At 40.9% G+C, this 16,202-nt stretch overlaps 1 protein-coding gene across 5 annotated transcripts in view; it reads left to right on the top strand.

Annotated features, from left to right (window-relative positions):
* The window catches only part of PRMT2IP (PRMT2 interacting protein), a 59,133-nt gene extending 46,005 nt beyond the window's left edge, over nucleotides 1-13,128 (top strand). For 2 of the 5 annotated variants that reach the window (XM_085874500.1, XM_085874502.1), the window contains 3 exons: nucleotides 2,795-2,891; nucleotides 7,625-11,698; nucleotides 11,813-13,128. In XM_085874500.1, the coding sequence (XP_085730626.1) occupies nucleotides 7,684-11,698; nucleotides 11,813-12,408 (4,611 nt within the window). In that variant the 5' untranslated portion in view covers nucleotides 2,795-2,891; nucleotides 7,625-7,683 and the 3' untranslated portion in view covers nucleotides 12,409-13,128. Of the gene's footprint in view, nucleotides 1-2,794; nucleotides 3,033-7,624; nucleotides 11,699-11,812 lie in introns of all 5 variants that reach the window. The other 3 variants (XM_085874499.1, XM_085874501.1, XM_085874504.1) reach the window with 2 other exon arrangements.
* Nucleotides 13,129-16,202: the final 3,074 nt, after the last annotated feature.

Below are 16,202 nucleotides of genomic sequence, written 5' to 3'. Positions count from 1 at the left end.
ATTAATGAGGTCACTTCATGGGTCCAGAACCAGGCAAAATGGGTGTGGTGGGGGCATGGAGGGGCGTACACACCCTATCTCCTTGAAAGATCCCGTGTCATATCTTTCCTTCAGAGTGCTGCAGGATTAGTGTGGTATCCTGAACTTTAATTTTATTTGGGGATTTATCTTTGGTGGTTCTTGTATTGCAGTTTTTGAGTATGGTCTTGTTTTGCAGTGTGGATGCAAATTTCTCCAAAATTAGCATAATGGTTTGAAGGGTGATAAAAACACAAAAATGTTGCCAATTAAACTTGATTGATAATTAACTTGAAAAAGTAAATGTTTTTTGGCATACCACACAATGTATTGTTATAACCTTATAATGGGAAATGTATTCAAATACAACATGTATCTTACATCTATGTACTCAAACATTTATTTTATTTAGCGAAGGGATTCTCATATATATATATATAAACAATTATATTGCAGCTGCAAGTCTGGTTGGAGGCTCCAGTTTGGCTTCATTGGAATGTTTGGCGAGGTGAAATCCAGATGTCTTTTTTCACTCTTATCAACTTCAGATTGTAAATCATTCCCCAGCCCTTTGAATTCAGTCTTACCTCCTGACTGGATAACCACTACCAAGGGGCCATGTGTGATCTATTCCATCACCCAAAGAGCTGCAGTCTTTGCACCATTCTGTCTCGAGGATGACCAAACATTGTGTCACGGTCTTACCCCTCCCCTCCCCCCGCCCCCCTTACCCCTGCATATTATTATATAAGAACTCAAAAACTCCATGTATGGCAGAATTGGAGGAAGAATGTGTTGTTTGCTTGTGTTATCGATTCTCCTCTGGTTCTCCAATATGCATGTGTGTGTCTTCTTAATAAACTAGTGCAGTGCCCGTTTGAAACGTTCACATCCATCATTGCAGTAAGTCTTTATCAATGAATGTTGCTGCAAATAATGAGTGGTTTTCACAGAGAAAGATACAAAATCTTTCTCTGTCGTGGGATAAAGGCCTCGGTGAATGCGAAAGATCTTCTTGGAATAAAAAAAAAAACAACCGGTTTACGGCGCCTTGCCTCGCACGCAGTGCTGCTTGCCAGGTGAGCATCTCGGGCTTCATCTGACTCAGCTGCACCGCACCTTACCTTGTGCGCAGCGTCGCATGCCAGGCGAGCATGTCTTGCTTCGTCTGACTCTGTTGCACGGCGCATAGCCTCGGCCTCGCATATTCGCTCCCGCTTAGCACGGTTATCTTCAGACATGTTTGAATCGGCAAGTTTGAATCGGAACAGTTTAGTCAGAATAACGAAGAAAACTATTTTTGGAATAACTAAAATTTTTAATAACTACAGTATTCAAACGTGAGCATTAAGATTTTCAAAATGGTTTAAAGCTAAAAAAAAAAAAAAATAATTTGGACACTGCACTTCCCTGGGTCCCCAGCAATACACTCACCAAGTTTGAAGTGGATCGGATGAATGGTTGTCGAGAAAAGTGAATGACACACACACACACACACACACACACACACACACACACACACACACACACACACACACACACACACACACACTTCCTCATTTATTAGTTAGATGACAACTGTACAAAAGGAATTGAGACTTCGACAGTAGCAAGAGGTCTATTGTTCTGCAACATCCTCTCTTGCATCCCTTCTGTTCTGCCTTCAGGCCTCCTAGCTGTGTTAGGTGGTGGTACATTGTTTCTGTGATGATTCCTGATAAAAGTTTGTATGTTGTTTGTGGACAGGTTATTGGCTGGTATTTATAAGATAGTTGGATTTCTTCAGAATTTGGATGAGGCAGGTGTGTTTCCTTCTGTGAGCCATTCATCCATTTTCTGATCCCCTTGGATAAGTTTGAGTGCTTAAGCATAGTAAATGTGGAGAGCATCAAGTTCCTTTTGCCAGAAGTTTGGGATCCCATCTGGGCCATACCTTTTGAAGTTTTCCATTTTTATGAGTAGTCGCCGTCTTACCTTTTCTGTATAAGTTTTAACTGGGGGCATTTCCTTGAGATGTTGCTTCTCTTCCAGGTATTGGATCCAATCTGCCTACATTTCTAAAATCCTCAATTTTCATCTGATTTACTGTTCAGATTGAGAACTGCCAAGCTTCATTTTTATTTGGGGTGCTCCTTTTTTCAGATGGTGCACAGTGTGCCATGGCTGAACTTTCAGTGTATTTGAAACCTCCCTTCACTTTCACTGCATCCCAATCCATTCCAGCTTCCATGCATTTACGGTGTTTTCATTGGAAACGGGCTTGTTCTTTTTCTTGTTCTTCATCGTCATGGTAGATGTACTTGCCTTTGTTTCAGAAGATGGGTTTGAAGGCACTTTTGAAGTTTTTGTCGTGCCGGTGGGTTACGCAGGTTTCAGTCAAATCAAATTGCTCTATAGTCTATAGTGATACCGATTCCAGAATGTGCCATGTTGTAATCTAATGTTTGAGATGCTGTATTCTAACCCATAACTGGACTGCTGTACTTTGGGCCATGCGATGACATTGCAGCAGGACGGCCTTTCACGCTGTCAAAGCTGCAAAGCGCACATGCACTTGCATGACCATTTATTCATTACCCCCAGTGTAGTAAAATGAACATTGCCACGCCCACAAGCAGATCGCAAGTGTTTGTGGAGTCGGGAACTGAAAATCGATTGTAGATGTAGGAAACCTGTTTGGATGCTCTTCAACTTGCCATAATGCTTGCACCTGATATTTACAGGGATGACTTTTCTCTAATTATTTTGAAATTTTCGCCCGTCTTTTTTTTTTTAGGTCTATTTGAAGCTTACAAGGGCGTCACTCACCACCCTTGTATTTTTTGAGCCCTGTTCCTGAGTTCAAGTCCTTGTCATGTCATAAATAACACCAGGTGGGTCAACTCGACCTGCCATCCTTCTGAGAGCAGCAAAATGAGTACCAGTTCTGGGGTAAAATGAAACTGCCCTGGCAGCCCAAAGTTCCTGACTGTGTGAAGGGAATGCTTTTTTTGTTTGTTTTATTTGCATAACAGGTGTGTAGTGTTTTCTGTTTACGTATATTTTTTCTCTTTAATGTATTTCAATTTGATAGCTATATCGATGTACAGTACTTCTCATGGTTATTTTGCTATGTTTCTCTTTATTTATTTACTTTACATTTTTAACCAACAAAAATCTTTGTGCAATCATGAGCTAAACCTTGGTGGATGGATGGATTCAATTATATAGACCTGATGGTGTTGAGTTACAAATATATCCTTATGCTCTTACGATATGCCGAATGAACAAAATACCTTAAATGGTAACTGATCCGCCATTAAAAAAAATAGTGAAGCTGGCGTTTGGGGACTTACCACCCTTCGTCGGAGCAAAAGAGAAAGTTAAGTGCGTGTGCTGAGCTACAAAACTGTACAAACCAAGAACGGGTCATTTGTAATTACCTCTGCCATTGAAGGTGGATGTAGGTTGTGTTTTTCACCTCTGTTTGTCTGTGAGCAGGATATCTCAAAAAGTCGTGGACGGTTTGGTTGTGTGACGACGAATTGATTTGATTTTGGTGAAGATAAGATAATTTTTAGTGATTGTATTTTTATTATTTTTTATTTTTATTTTTTTCACCATTGAGAGATTGGCCCGAAAACAATAAATATCATGCTATTTCAAAAAGTTGTGGATGAGTTGGTTAGGTGACAAACAACCTGATTCAGATCGGATCTGAAAAAAAAAGATAAAAATGTAAACTGTACAGCCGAGCAAAGGTATGGGCTCCACCAAATGCCGTTCTAGTCTACACTATAGAAGGATGCGTGCGTCCGTCCATGTGAGTTTCAGACTCCTCTGTACCTTTAGACCCCCTTGACACCCCTTACTTAATACCCTAAGACCATTTAGAACCAAACTTAAGATCCTTAAGACCCTTAATAACCCCAGTCTGAGTGCCTTCTGCAATAACATTTGAGGTTCACCAGTCATAATCAAAATGCCCCCGTTAGTAAACCACTTCAATACCAAGGTAAGAGGGTGCAATATATTGTTGCGGCCACGGGTACCGAGACACCAGCTTGTCACTCGGGGATTAATCCCCAGTTGTCCATGGTAGAGCCGGACCTGGGGCCACCGCTCACAATTAACGTTGTGGTACGGTGAGTTGTTTTAAAACCACGAACGCCACTCAGTCAACCACGAGTTCCAGTGTCCACAGTCTAATTATTCCGTTTATCTAGACGTCACGTGGTTACCTAAGCGGGGAGCGCGACCTCGGCAAAGCACCAATGTTATCTGATTAGATTTTAATTAGGGCGGCCGAGAGTTTTAACCGCTGGTGCATGCCGATTATTTGTGGTCAAATCTGTGCTAATTACCTCCCAGTCTATCTCGGTTCGAACAATGCGAGACCAATGGAAGGAAAGGACAAACACTGACAGGTTGGAAATGGACAAATGATTTATTAATAATAAAATAAATAAATGGAAAGAACTTTTTTATTTTCTGAGGTAAATAAAGAATAAATTTCAAAGCAAAATCGATCAAAATGCCAGGAAAGAGACAAAGAGCAGATGCTTATCGGGGGTTGACTTACTTACAGCTAAACACAGACATGGGTACCCAACAGATCATTCAGTGGGAGGGAAATAATCGCCTCGCTCACCAGAAAGTCGTCCGTGAAGTGAAAACGTCCTGAAATGTGTGCGTGCGTGTCACGTCAGTCACCAGCACCCAGCCTTGCCGTGCACCCTCTCGCGAACAGCCTTGAACGCCAGTCGACGTCTGTCTGGCACCGAGATCGTCTGTCGCAGGTTTAGACCCTGGTGGTGTTGGTGACCGACCCGTGCCTCACTTGTTGGCGGCGCTGCTCACACCCACACGCGCATCACACGCTCGCTTGCCCAAAGCACTGGGAAGGACGAATTGTCATTGTTGGCGCTGGTCAGACACCCGCTTCTTGCTCGCTTCTCAAGCTTACTTCTCCTTCTCTTCTCCCTCCCTGGCTTTCTTTCGCCTCCGCTTCCCCTATCGCTTTCACTCTCCCGTTTTTTTTTTTTTTTTAAAGAAGTTGCTTCTCGTTCGTTTTATATCTTCGGACCGTCTTCGCGGGTGCAGTCCACCCTAAGCTCACCCCGCCCCACTTGCGCACAGTTACCGTGACGACCCGTGCGCTCTCAAAAGAGGCGGGTGTCGGAGCTCGTGAAAGATTGTTGCTGAGGAAGAATGGGGGCGGGCTTCAGAGCTCGTGAAAGAAATGTGTGTAAACGTGTCTGTCATAAAGAAAAAAGCTTCCCATAAGAGAGGGGATCTATCCTTTACCCTTCTCAACGCATCACATTTAAGATCCCATTAGACATGGGGATGGAGCTAATCTGAACATGCTTTTCAGGAAATAACTGTCTGAGGACCTGGATGTGTGGGTCCATTCATCAGACCGGATTCTGAAATCCGTAACAATATTATTGATAAAATAAATTCCTCTGTTTTAATTTTAATTTTTTTTAATTCTTGTTTTTTTTTCAGGTTTTGCTCATTTTGGCTTGTGGCAAATAGAAAACTGTGTCCATGGCGTCGATTTCACCCAATTTTTTTTTAATCAAATTAGATATTTTTGTGATTTTTATTATTTGCCAAACCTCAGTAATTTTTCAAGATACAGTATCAGATTGAAACTTGTACAGATTATTTTTATGCTAGTATGACAAGTTTTGATCAGATTTTATACACAAAGGGTCAATGTAAATGCCATCCAAAGCATGTAAAACACCTATTAGGCAGCAATTATAAAATATATCAACCAAATTTGTGACGCACAACATTCCATCATTGAAAACACTTGATAGGTCAAATTTTCCAAATTACCAAATTGCTGTTTCCATGGCGACTCGTTTGTTTGTTTGTCAGTTTGTTTGACATCTTTGTTGTTTGTTTGTCCGTCTGTGTGTGAGCAGAATGTCTCAAAAAGTTATCGAATGTTTCGGACAAAATTTGGTGGACAGGCTGGGAGTGTGATGAGGACGAATTGATGAGATTTTAGTAAAGATTCATATCTGGATACGAGAATTTCTTTTTAAAAATCCGATAGATTATTCTTTACCATTGAGAGATGGGATGAAAAACTATGTATAGCATGATATTTCAAAAAGTTGTGGATAAGTTGTGATAAAACTTGGATGAGTTGGTTAGGTGACGAGAACGAGCCGATTTGATTTTGGTTCAGGTCAGGATATAGATCCGGCCTATGAGTGGAATACAAAACATACACTGTTCAGTCTGGCTGAGGTATGCACTCTACTCGGTGCCATTCCAGTTTTAACATGCATTCAGTTGTTACAATAAACATTTTCAATTCTTAATCAAATTGATGTAAAACGTTTGGGTGACCAAGCATCGTATGTCAGACGTTCCCCTCAGTTGGGTGATGGGAAGAGTTGACTGCCTTTTGTTCACCTGTGTGTTTGATCAAAGCTCGGTCACGAATCGAACCTATTCATTTAAATATTTATTTTCTGCATGCAGAATGGGAATTGATATGCAGAGGGTGTTCAGTCTCCACGGGGCTGACCTTGAACAAGGGAATGGGGCCATTTGGGCCATAATTGCCGTGTTGCATTCCCAAGTTGATTTTTGCTGCAGCTGTAAACAGCAATCTTGTTGTTTTGCTCAAGTCTAAATAACCTGATGTGATTGGGTGACCCAACTTGTTGAATCATAAGGCTGCAACCAATGACCATGCACTGAACAAAATACACCGGCTGTTAGTCAGTCACTCAAATAATTTGTGTCATCACGGGGGGCTTGTTTCACACACGACGTCCTCATGAATGATTTTGAAGAGGAGGGATAAAATCGAATAATCAGAGAAATGAGGAAGTTTGGAAAAGATGGGAGGAATGACTTGGAACTAACGAAACACAGTCTCTGGCACTCTAATGGGAATTAATTTGACAGCTATTATCAGCACATGATAAAAATGCAACTGAATACACCGAATAGTTATCCCACCACTTGGAGCATTTTCATTAGTGTATTGCTCCAATTTTTTTTGTGACCATTTGAGTTGATAAGCATTTCAGATAGGTGTCTGCCATTGGGATTTTTAGTTGATGTTGTTAATTGACCTATTTAAAGTGATGCAGTCGGACAGATTGTCCGAGACTCCTACCAAGTTGTCGACAAGTCTGCTTCATCGTTAAAAATGGTCGATAATTTGTGGGTTGTGCAATGCATTACACATTTTCAAACTTAAGTAAGCTTGCTTGTGATTCGCCCCTTAGAATGACTGTCAAATATTTGCAAATGATTGATCAATCCGAGTGGGTTTTGGATCGATTTAACAGAGGTTCTTCCATGACTGAACATTATACAAAATGTATTTGTGGTCATCAGCAAAAGATTTAACAAATGCCACCCAAAAATTAAAAACGTACATTATTTTAAAATGTCCATACATTTCTGGACCATTTTTTTTTTTAAAGCAACAGGTGCTCTGGGAACCTATGATTAGATTATTCAGTCAATGGCATGTCAATATTTTCTTCTTGAATGATCTATGCAAAGATATAATTTTCATTAAGAATGTTAAATGGTGATTATATTTGTCAAGAAAAAAAATGTTGAAACAATTTTTCTCTTTCAGGACTTTGTCTATTGAACAACTGTTCGAATGAGAATTCTCACCATTTGAGGAGGACATATATGGTCATGCACGGGTTTCATCATCTGGGCGTAAACCCGCCTGGAGCCCAGGAAATTCCAATGATGCAGCATTGTTCATACGACAATAATGGATTCATTTTGCAGCCCATAAGTACTTCTGACTCGCTGAACTTTCAGACACCCCCACAAGGCCCCCTCGCTGGTGAAAATGGTAGCGGTGACAAAGATGGGTCATTCTACTTATGGAGCCAGCATCGCACAATGGTTTACAGAGGTGTTTTCCAACGCAAAGACGTCAAAGGTGCTTGCATGGCTGTGAACAATTCCCCTCTGCCTTCTGGAAATGCTGTTGTTTATCCGGCGAAGAGTGTTTTATTGGTGCCTTGCCCTCCAGTGGAACAGAAGAACCCATCACCTATTCAATGTACACGAAGGCCTTCACCTTCCTGCCCTCTTAAAAGGCTTTATTCATCTGCACAGAACCATTTGTCATCTGCATTTAATGTACCAACTGCTTGCTCCACACCTGTATCTGCTATGGTGAATGAAAAAAATGCTGCTTTATTTTCGCCACATACACAGCATCATTTGCCCACTTGTCATTGCAGAAGGGTTGCACCAGCTAGGGAGGTCCGCTTACCTCGACCAACATTTCACCTTGCGGATGATGGTACTGCAAATGAGTTTGCTAAAGGTCCTCATGCACTCCCGAGAAATGATGGAAATTTTGCAAAACATTGGGATTTCATTCAATCAAAGCACCAGCAAAACTGTCAAGTTGGCATTTCAAGTGGTCAGGTAGAAAATCATCACAAAACTCAACATGTGTTCCCCTTGCAGCCTCCTCCAGCAGTTGCCAATCATAGCTTCAACCAATCAATGTTGCCTTTTTCACAAAAGGAACGAATATTTTTTCCAAATGTGACTGATTTACAAAAGTCTACACATTTGGTACCTCCTGCTATATCACTGGGAGCCTCAAAGAACAATAATATGCTACTGGATAAATGGAGCAAAGGACGTGATAAAATGCCAGATTGTGTAAAGAATGTTGTCGTCAGTTCATCAAGTTCTGACAATGCAAACACTTTTGTACCACCCGTCGCAGGTGTCAACAACTCAATTTTGAATTCACTTCCTCCGTGCAATATTCCTGCAATTGAGAGCATTCAATATCCAGTGGTGCCAAAGCCACAGTTTGCATCAGCCTTGTCAAGATTTCACTCAAATGTGAACCCATGCATATATGCATTGAACAATAAAGAAGTATTACAACCACCAACGAAAAAAGTTTGTCATGATAGTAATTTGAACGAGTATGAATCGGTCACGAACCTTGATGCAAATATTGCACATAATCCTGAGTTTGAGAACTCTTTTGGAGCTGCTGCTCCTTCATCTTCATTTCCTGCATTACAGACTTCCTCGCCAACTTTTGTACAACTTCCCACAGGAGTCAACAACAGCTCCCATTTGAACTCTCGTACTCCATGCAATATCGCTACATTTCAGAACCTCCAATATATGCAACGCAATGATAAAGAGAAATACAGTTTGCATAGGGAGCCTGTGGCGGGATGCAAGGCACAGTCAACATCGGCCTCGATAGGGTTTGACTCCAAGGCGAATCCATGCATGTACTCCTTGAACAATAAAGAATTGCCTCCCAAAAAGAGAAATGTTGACCTCAAAAGCAGCTTCATGACTGATTCAAACTCAGTCGTTAGCTCTAATGCAAGTCTTGCAAATAATGCTGCAGTTGAGACTTCTTTTGGAGCTGCACCTCATACATTTTTATCAACTGCATTGCAGACACCTTTGTCAACTCCATCTACCTTTTATTCCCAGGCGTCTCCAGACCTTGCAACTTCATCACCTCCATGTATATCATCCAATTGGTTGCCAGTGATATCCAACTTCTACAGTCTAGCTTTAGATTCTAAATGTGATTATTGCAGCAAAGAGAATTGTTTGTACAAAGAGTGCCTTTCAAAAGAAATTGATAATTCTGATCAAATGTTTGATGGAGTTTTTGACTTTGACAAATCTGATAGAAAAGAAAACGTGCATCTGCTTCACAATGATGTGAAACATTGTTTGCAGTTGCCACATGCGAAAGTTGTTGCTCACACAATTGAGGGTAGCAAAATAATCTCTGCCGTTACCAATGATGTGAAAAAGTCTCCAAAATTGCATTCGGAAAACGAAAATGCAATTGTCTTTCAAAAAGCTCCTGTGTGCAATGCGGATACTGGTGCAAATTTTGAAAATGCTGGTGACACCAGCATTTTAGCATTTCCTCCTAAAAACAAAGAAAATATTGTGAAAGAGGTTGTTGTCAAAGAAAGTCATAACACTGATGTGAGCGATTGTTCAAAAGGCCAATCTTCCACGAAGTCAGAATTAAAGCAAAAGTCCCTCATTTCTGTCCAGGAAGTTCAAAGTAATGTAAACTCTGATTTCAGTGTTAACATTGGCCCAAGCAACTTGAACGACGATTTAAACCTTCCTCATGCCCATTTGCTATCAATGGAAATTGCTGCACATATGAGGGAACAGCAAAATATATTTGACAATGTTGATAAGAATACGGACATTAATTGTCCAAAATTGTTTCATTATGACAATATAAATGCAAACCTCTTTCAAAAAGCTGTTGTGTGCAATGAGGATACTGATGCAAGTTGTGGAAGTGGCAGTGATACCAAGATTTTAGCATTTCCTCTGAAAAAGGAAAAAAATATAGTGAAAGAGAATGTTTTCGAAGAAAGTAATAACGTTGATATGAATGGTTGTTCAAAAGCCCCATCTTCCACCGAGTCGGAATTGAAGCACGAGTCCATTTCTGTTCAAGAAGCTCAAAATGATCTGAGCTCTGTTGCTGATTTGGGGGTTAACAACAACTTAAAACTTCCTCATGCCCATTTGCTGTCTATGGAAGTTGATGCCCCTATAAGGGATAAGAAAAGAATTCTTGACAAGGATATGAAAGAAATTAACTGTCCAAAATTGTTGCATTCTGAAAACAAAAATGCAAACGTCTTTCAAAACGCTCCAGTGTGCAATGAGACAATTGATGCAAATTATGAAAATGACATTGATGCCAGCATTTTAGATTTGGCTCCTAAAATTGAAGAAAATGCAGTTGAAATGAGTAGCACCAAGGACGCAAGCAATCGTTCACAAGCCCCGTCTTCCCCCATCCCTTTTTCGGTTCATGAAGTTCAGAGTGATGCGGACTCAGTTGTTGGTTTTCATGTGAGCAAGATTACAAAGGACTCGAGTAACAGAGTGATCCTTCCTCGTCCTGATAATTTTAACCAAAACATAAGAGATGGGAATGATGGGTTTTCATCTCTCAAAATTTTGGGGATCAAAATTTTGGACCCTCAAAATTTGAATTGTGGAACTAAAGATGACAGTGTGGTGGGATGCACAACTGAAAATGCATCTTGTGGAGATGAAACGGAAGCAAATTCAAGCAAACCTCAGGAAAATATTGGAAGTGAAAGTGACGTTTTCTTGCCATTTTCTGTAAACCAGAAAGACCCATTGCCATTGCTGAGCCTTATGGATGAAAAGTTGGAAAAGTGCAGTGACCTTGAAATGAAGACTTTTTGCAACATTCCTACGATCAAATTGTACCTGACTCGGTTTCTTGCAAGTTTACCAGAGTTGAGTGTATTGATCCAAACCAAAAAAAAGGCCCTTTGGCCGAATAACCAACCGAGCGACATTGCTGCAAATGCTCAGACTTTGCCCAAGTTGATAAGTCCATTCCCTCATGTTTGGCGGTTTTGCCATCTTTTGATTCCTGTGGCTGCTCTACAGAAACAGCTTTTCCCTTCCTTACCCGAAGATAAAATAATCAAAGTATTAAGAAAATGCAAGTTGATGCTCAGGCCAGCAACAATGTCTGAGGAACTCGTTTTGATGAACGAAATGTCTCTTAGGCAAACACGTTCCTTCTTGCTTCTGTCATATGGTGATTTGAAAACTGTTTTTCCACATATTCTGTTGTCGTACGTCAAACAAGAGCTCAATAAATTGATCGGTGAGTTGACTTCCTTTTTATTTAATTTCCCTGTTTGGGATTTTTGTATAGATGTGATGCAACAGTTGAATGAATTTGTAAATTGAGATTATTTTTTATTTTTTGTCTGTCCAGGGAAGAAAAATGAAAATGAAAATGAAAGCGTGACGTCTCCATTGCAAGGCAACACGCAAACTCAATCGCTTGATGAATGCTTCGATGGTGAAACTGAATCTCAAACAAGTGTAGATGGAAAAAGGCTGCATTGTTCAACTGAAGCCATGCTTGAAAAGGATTCTGCTTTTGCCGAGAAATGTTCTGATTCAGTTGCCTCTTTCAAAGGGCAGTTCGATCAATACGCAGGTGAAACTTTGCACGATGCAGAATTTGCTTCTGCCAATTTTAAGACTGTTGCATATGGGTCAGGTAGTTGTGTAACATTGCACAAAGATTCTTCTGCAAGGGGGGATCGTCCTCGCATTGTGCATTGGAAAGCCTTTAAAGAAGGCGACAAATGCAAGCGTCTTTTGAAGGACTGTGCCAATTTAAGTCAAGTGTTGGTTCCTCACATTGAAGAAATGGGTTGCTTTCAAATTGCTCATGGTTGCTCTGTGTTTTTAAAGAAGTTGCCATTGAGCAGCAAGAAACGGGCTTTGCCAAAGCGGGCGAAAAACAAAACTTCTTCGAAAACCCGTCGACAATATGTGGTGAAATTGCTTCAGGTTCATTGATTACTGACAGTGACTGCGCATTGGAAACGTTTCTCATTTTTTATTGTGTTGAATGCATGTTCCTTGAGACATTTCCTTTATTCCTGAACATGGAGTATCCGATTGCTCGGCTGGAACAATTTCTTGGTTTTCTGGACCTGGTGGTGGGATCCTGGATACTACTTGGGTAAGGTTGGGGAAATTCAAGTTGAATTCGTTATTTTATCGGGAAAGAATGGCCTTGCACATTCTTTTTTTTTTGTTTTGTTTTATACTACAGTCCCCCCTCCCCCCCCACACCCCGCTCTGTGCCTTTGTATATTCTTTCATTACAAGACACGCACACGCACATGCACACACACACACACACACACACACACACACACACACACACACACACACACACACACACACACACACACACACACACACACACACACACACACACACACACACACACACACACACACACACTACATCAAACAGCTTTTGTATCATTGCTGTAGCTCTGAACATTTAACACCATTTCCATAGATTACATAATAGTGGGTAGTAAATATTTGTGATAAAATTCCAATTTCTGATTGTATTCCTTCATCTTATTGTTATATTTTTCTTTGGTCTGCATTTAAAAAACATATAAATTCTTGCACTATATTTACCTTCTCCAGTGGACCTGACTGAGGAGAGTGAACAAAAGGTCATTTGGAATACATATCCATCAGGAAAAAAAAATTTAAATTTTTTTTTGCATTGTATTGACTTATGTGGAATATTCCTTGCATCATATGCACTTGAAAGCAGGTCTTCCATTATAACTATAGGGCTAGCAGGATAGCTTAGAGGTAGACATGCTCACCTTTTGGCTGTCTGGCCTGGGTTTGAGTCTTGGCACAGCTATGAACTGTTATCTTGGTGTTTCACAGGTTGGGTGATTCATCAATGTGTGTGTGTGCTGCCCCTTGGATGTACGTTAAACTGTGTTCTGTCTTCGGGCTTTAGTTGGCTGTTGAAGATCCAACGGTCCTTCACAAAGAGTAGGTAAGCTATTGCCAGCACCCAGGCCAAATTCCTGTGCGAAACACTAGAGTACAGCCGTTGGGTTCGTCCAGTTGCCCGGTTCTAATCCTGAAGAACCGCATCAAAATAGTCAAAGGCCCCCTGATTTGATCAGTCAGATTATGGACCTCTTTCTCCAATGGAACCACTGAACGTGTCAATGTGTCGCTGATCAGTACCGTGTTGCTGTTCCCTCATGGCCACCTGCCGGGTGCAGGCATGGTCTTGTATCCTGCTCTAATCGCTTAAACATAATCTGCCCTTTAACAGATGTGCACAAATATAACTAGTGAGCAGAGACAAAGTGGTTGTTATTTTGTGGAAGGTTGCTCGTCTGGGTGAGTTTTCCTGGCGGTGGTTTCAGGACATGGACACTGAAAAGTTATAGAGTTATTGGCCTCATGGTGGTTACCTTTTGCTGGTGGCAACACTCTCTTCCCCCCCCCCCAATCTCAATGTGGACTTTATAGTGGCTTCAAGACCACCATGTGGTTGCTTCAATCCTTGCCCATATTCTGAAGTCCCAAAATTTGGGTCTTCGATGGGATGGGCAGGGGGGAGGGGTCTTTTGTTTCATGTCCATGACCTGATCCTGGGTTACCCCATCGCTTCTGCAAAATTTGTTTGAGATTGGCCGAACCGTTTATTATTATTATTTTTTCGCTTTTTTTTGTTATGATTTTCAGATCTACACAAACAGACTGATTATTTCATAGCTAGGGAGGGAGGGAGGGAGACTTCAAACCTTGGGTTGGGGGTGTGTGTGGCTGGAGCTGTAGGGGACAACACAGGTGCCATTTTTGGGAGGAACCCCATTGTGGCTTGTCTACAACTTCCCCTGTAAGCTCAGGAGGCTTTTGACACCCCATTGTTCACCTCGGTGCTATTTTTATAGCCATGCTCCCACCCCACAGCCATGCCATTATTAGCCCCTCCCTGCTTGTCCACTATTGGCCAATACTCAGTTAATGGGTAAGGAATCCCCCCTCTCAACGTTTTGCATCGTGATTCCTGCTTTCACTTGGCATCTGAGGGCCATTCAGATGCTTCAAAGACTCATTTGGGACAGATTACGAAGGACCCTCATGCTTGCACTAAAATTTTCAATGTGGGAAATAACTCCCTCTACACAATGCAAAGTTATCCCCATCCAAGCCTCACCAGTCTCCTTGGCTATTGGGCACAATCCTGGACGGGTTTCCACTCCAACACAGGATACCATCAAGCTGGCACTCATTTTGCTGACCTCAGAAGGATAGCAGGCAGAGTAGACTCCATCTGGTATTAATTCAACAATCGAGCAGGATTTGAACTCGAGATCCTAAGATCCCAAGCCCACCACCCTAACCATTAAGCTAACACCAGGCATAATTTGTTCCTGAATGCACATGAAACTATTTTTTTTTGTTTACATAAAAATGCCATTAATTATGCCTTTAAAATCAAAAATGAATATACTGTTGCTATAAATACAGTAATAAGAAAATGAACAATCAGAGATTGCAGACCCTTGCCAGGATTTATTTTGTGTGGTTGTGTTCTGGTGTGTTGCGTAATTAATAAGACACATACTTAAAACTGCCACTTTATACCTGCTGGCATTAATGACTGGGTCCCAAGACATCCCCCTTTCATGCAATGCCGCTTTGATCGGACACCTGATCCTGACCCATGACGTTTTAAAAAATTGTTATTCATTATTCAATTGAATTTAGAATGGGATTAAATATATATTCAAATCGAATGAAGACCAAATAGGTACAGTCCTGCGTTGAAGGAATCCAAATAAGAAAAAAAGCAAAGATGAAGTCATCAGGAGGAACCTGGATAGGATTGCCATTTCAGCTGCTACTCCTCTCCCCTCAAACCCATCCAGGCACAGCCAAGTGAGCCTTAATCCAAAAAAAAAACGAATTTCAAAAAAATTAAATAATTCTGGCTGTCAGACCTTGTATCCGATCAAGTTGAAATTTAAAACTTGTTCCTAATCACCACTTGGTCATAATTGTGACATTTCACGTTGATTAAGTGATTCCAGAGAAAACGTCATTTAAAATTTTTCTTCAATCCAATATGGCTGCCAAACCATGTGACCTATCAATTATTCCTTAATAAACTTGTACACCCATAGCTTGGGGAACATTTGATTGAAGTTTCCCCTCGATTTGTCTCGCCATTCTGGGGAAAATTATTTTAAAGGTTTTAGGGTAAATGCAATATGGCTGCCAATCCATGTGATCGATGATGTCATATCTGTTACCCTTTTGTTCCTCATGGATAGGTGGTCATACTTGTAATGCTTTGCTTCAATCTGCTCAGCCACTTCAGAGAAGAAGATTTATGAAGGTCAAAATAACAAAACAAATATAGCTGCTGAATCACATGACCCATGACATTATCAATTTTTTTTCTTCTGTGGACCATTTTGTCCCAAGATGACCCTCAAATTTTCATACTGATAAGATGTAGCATTCTCCATATGCAATTATGACATAACGATTAAAAAAACACACTTATGACTGACATCATTAAACTATGACATCTTTAAAAAAATCACTTATTTCTCATGAAGAATACTTGCCATGTGTCAACTTTCAATTTTTTTGGTGGTGGGGTTTCAGATAGTGGTCCAAAGTTTTTCCAACATGGCTGCCACACCACGTTACCTATGACGTCATACTTATCATTGCAACATTCTAAAAGTGTAGTCGCCCTATGCTGAAAATTTCATCTCGATCTGACAAGCGGTTGCAGGG

The sequence above is a fragment of the Eptatretus burgeri genome, chromosome 3 (genome assembly GCF_056783735.1).
Source record: "Eptatretus burgeri isolate ZD-2024b chromosome 3, Ebu_testis_v1, whole genome shotgun sequence".
Lineage (NCBI taxonomy): Eukaryota > Metazoa > Chordata > Myxini > Myxiniformes > Myxinidae > Eptatretus > Eptatretus burgeri.
The sequence above is the reverse complement of the archived record's forward strand: the minus strand, read 5'-3'. Positions and strand labels throughout refer to the sequence as shown.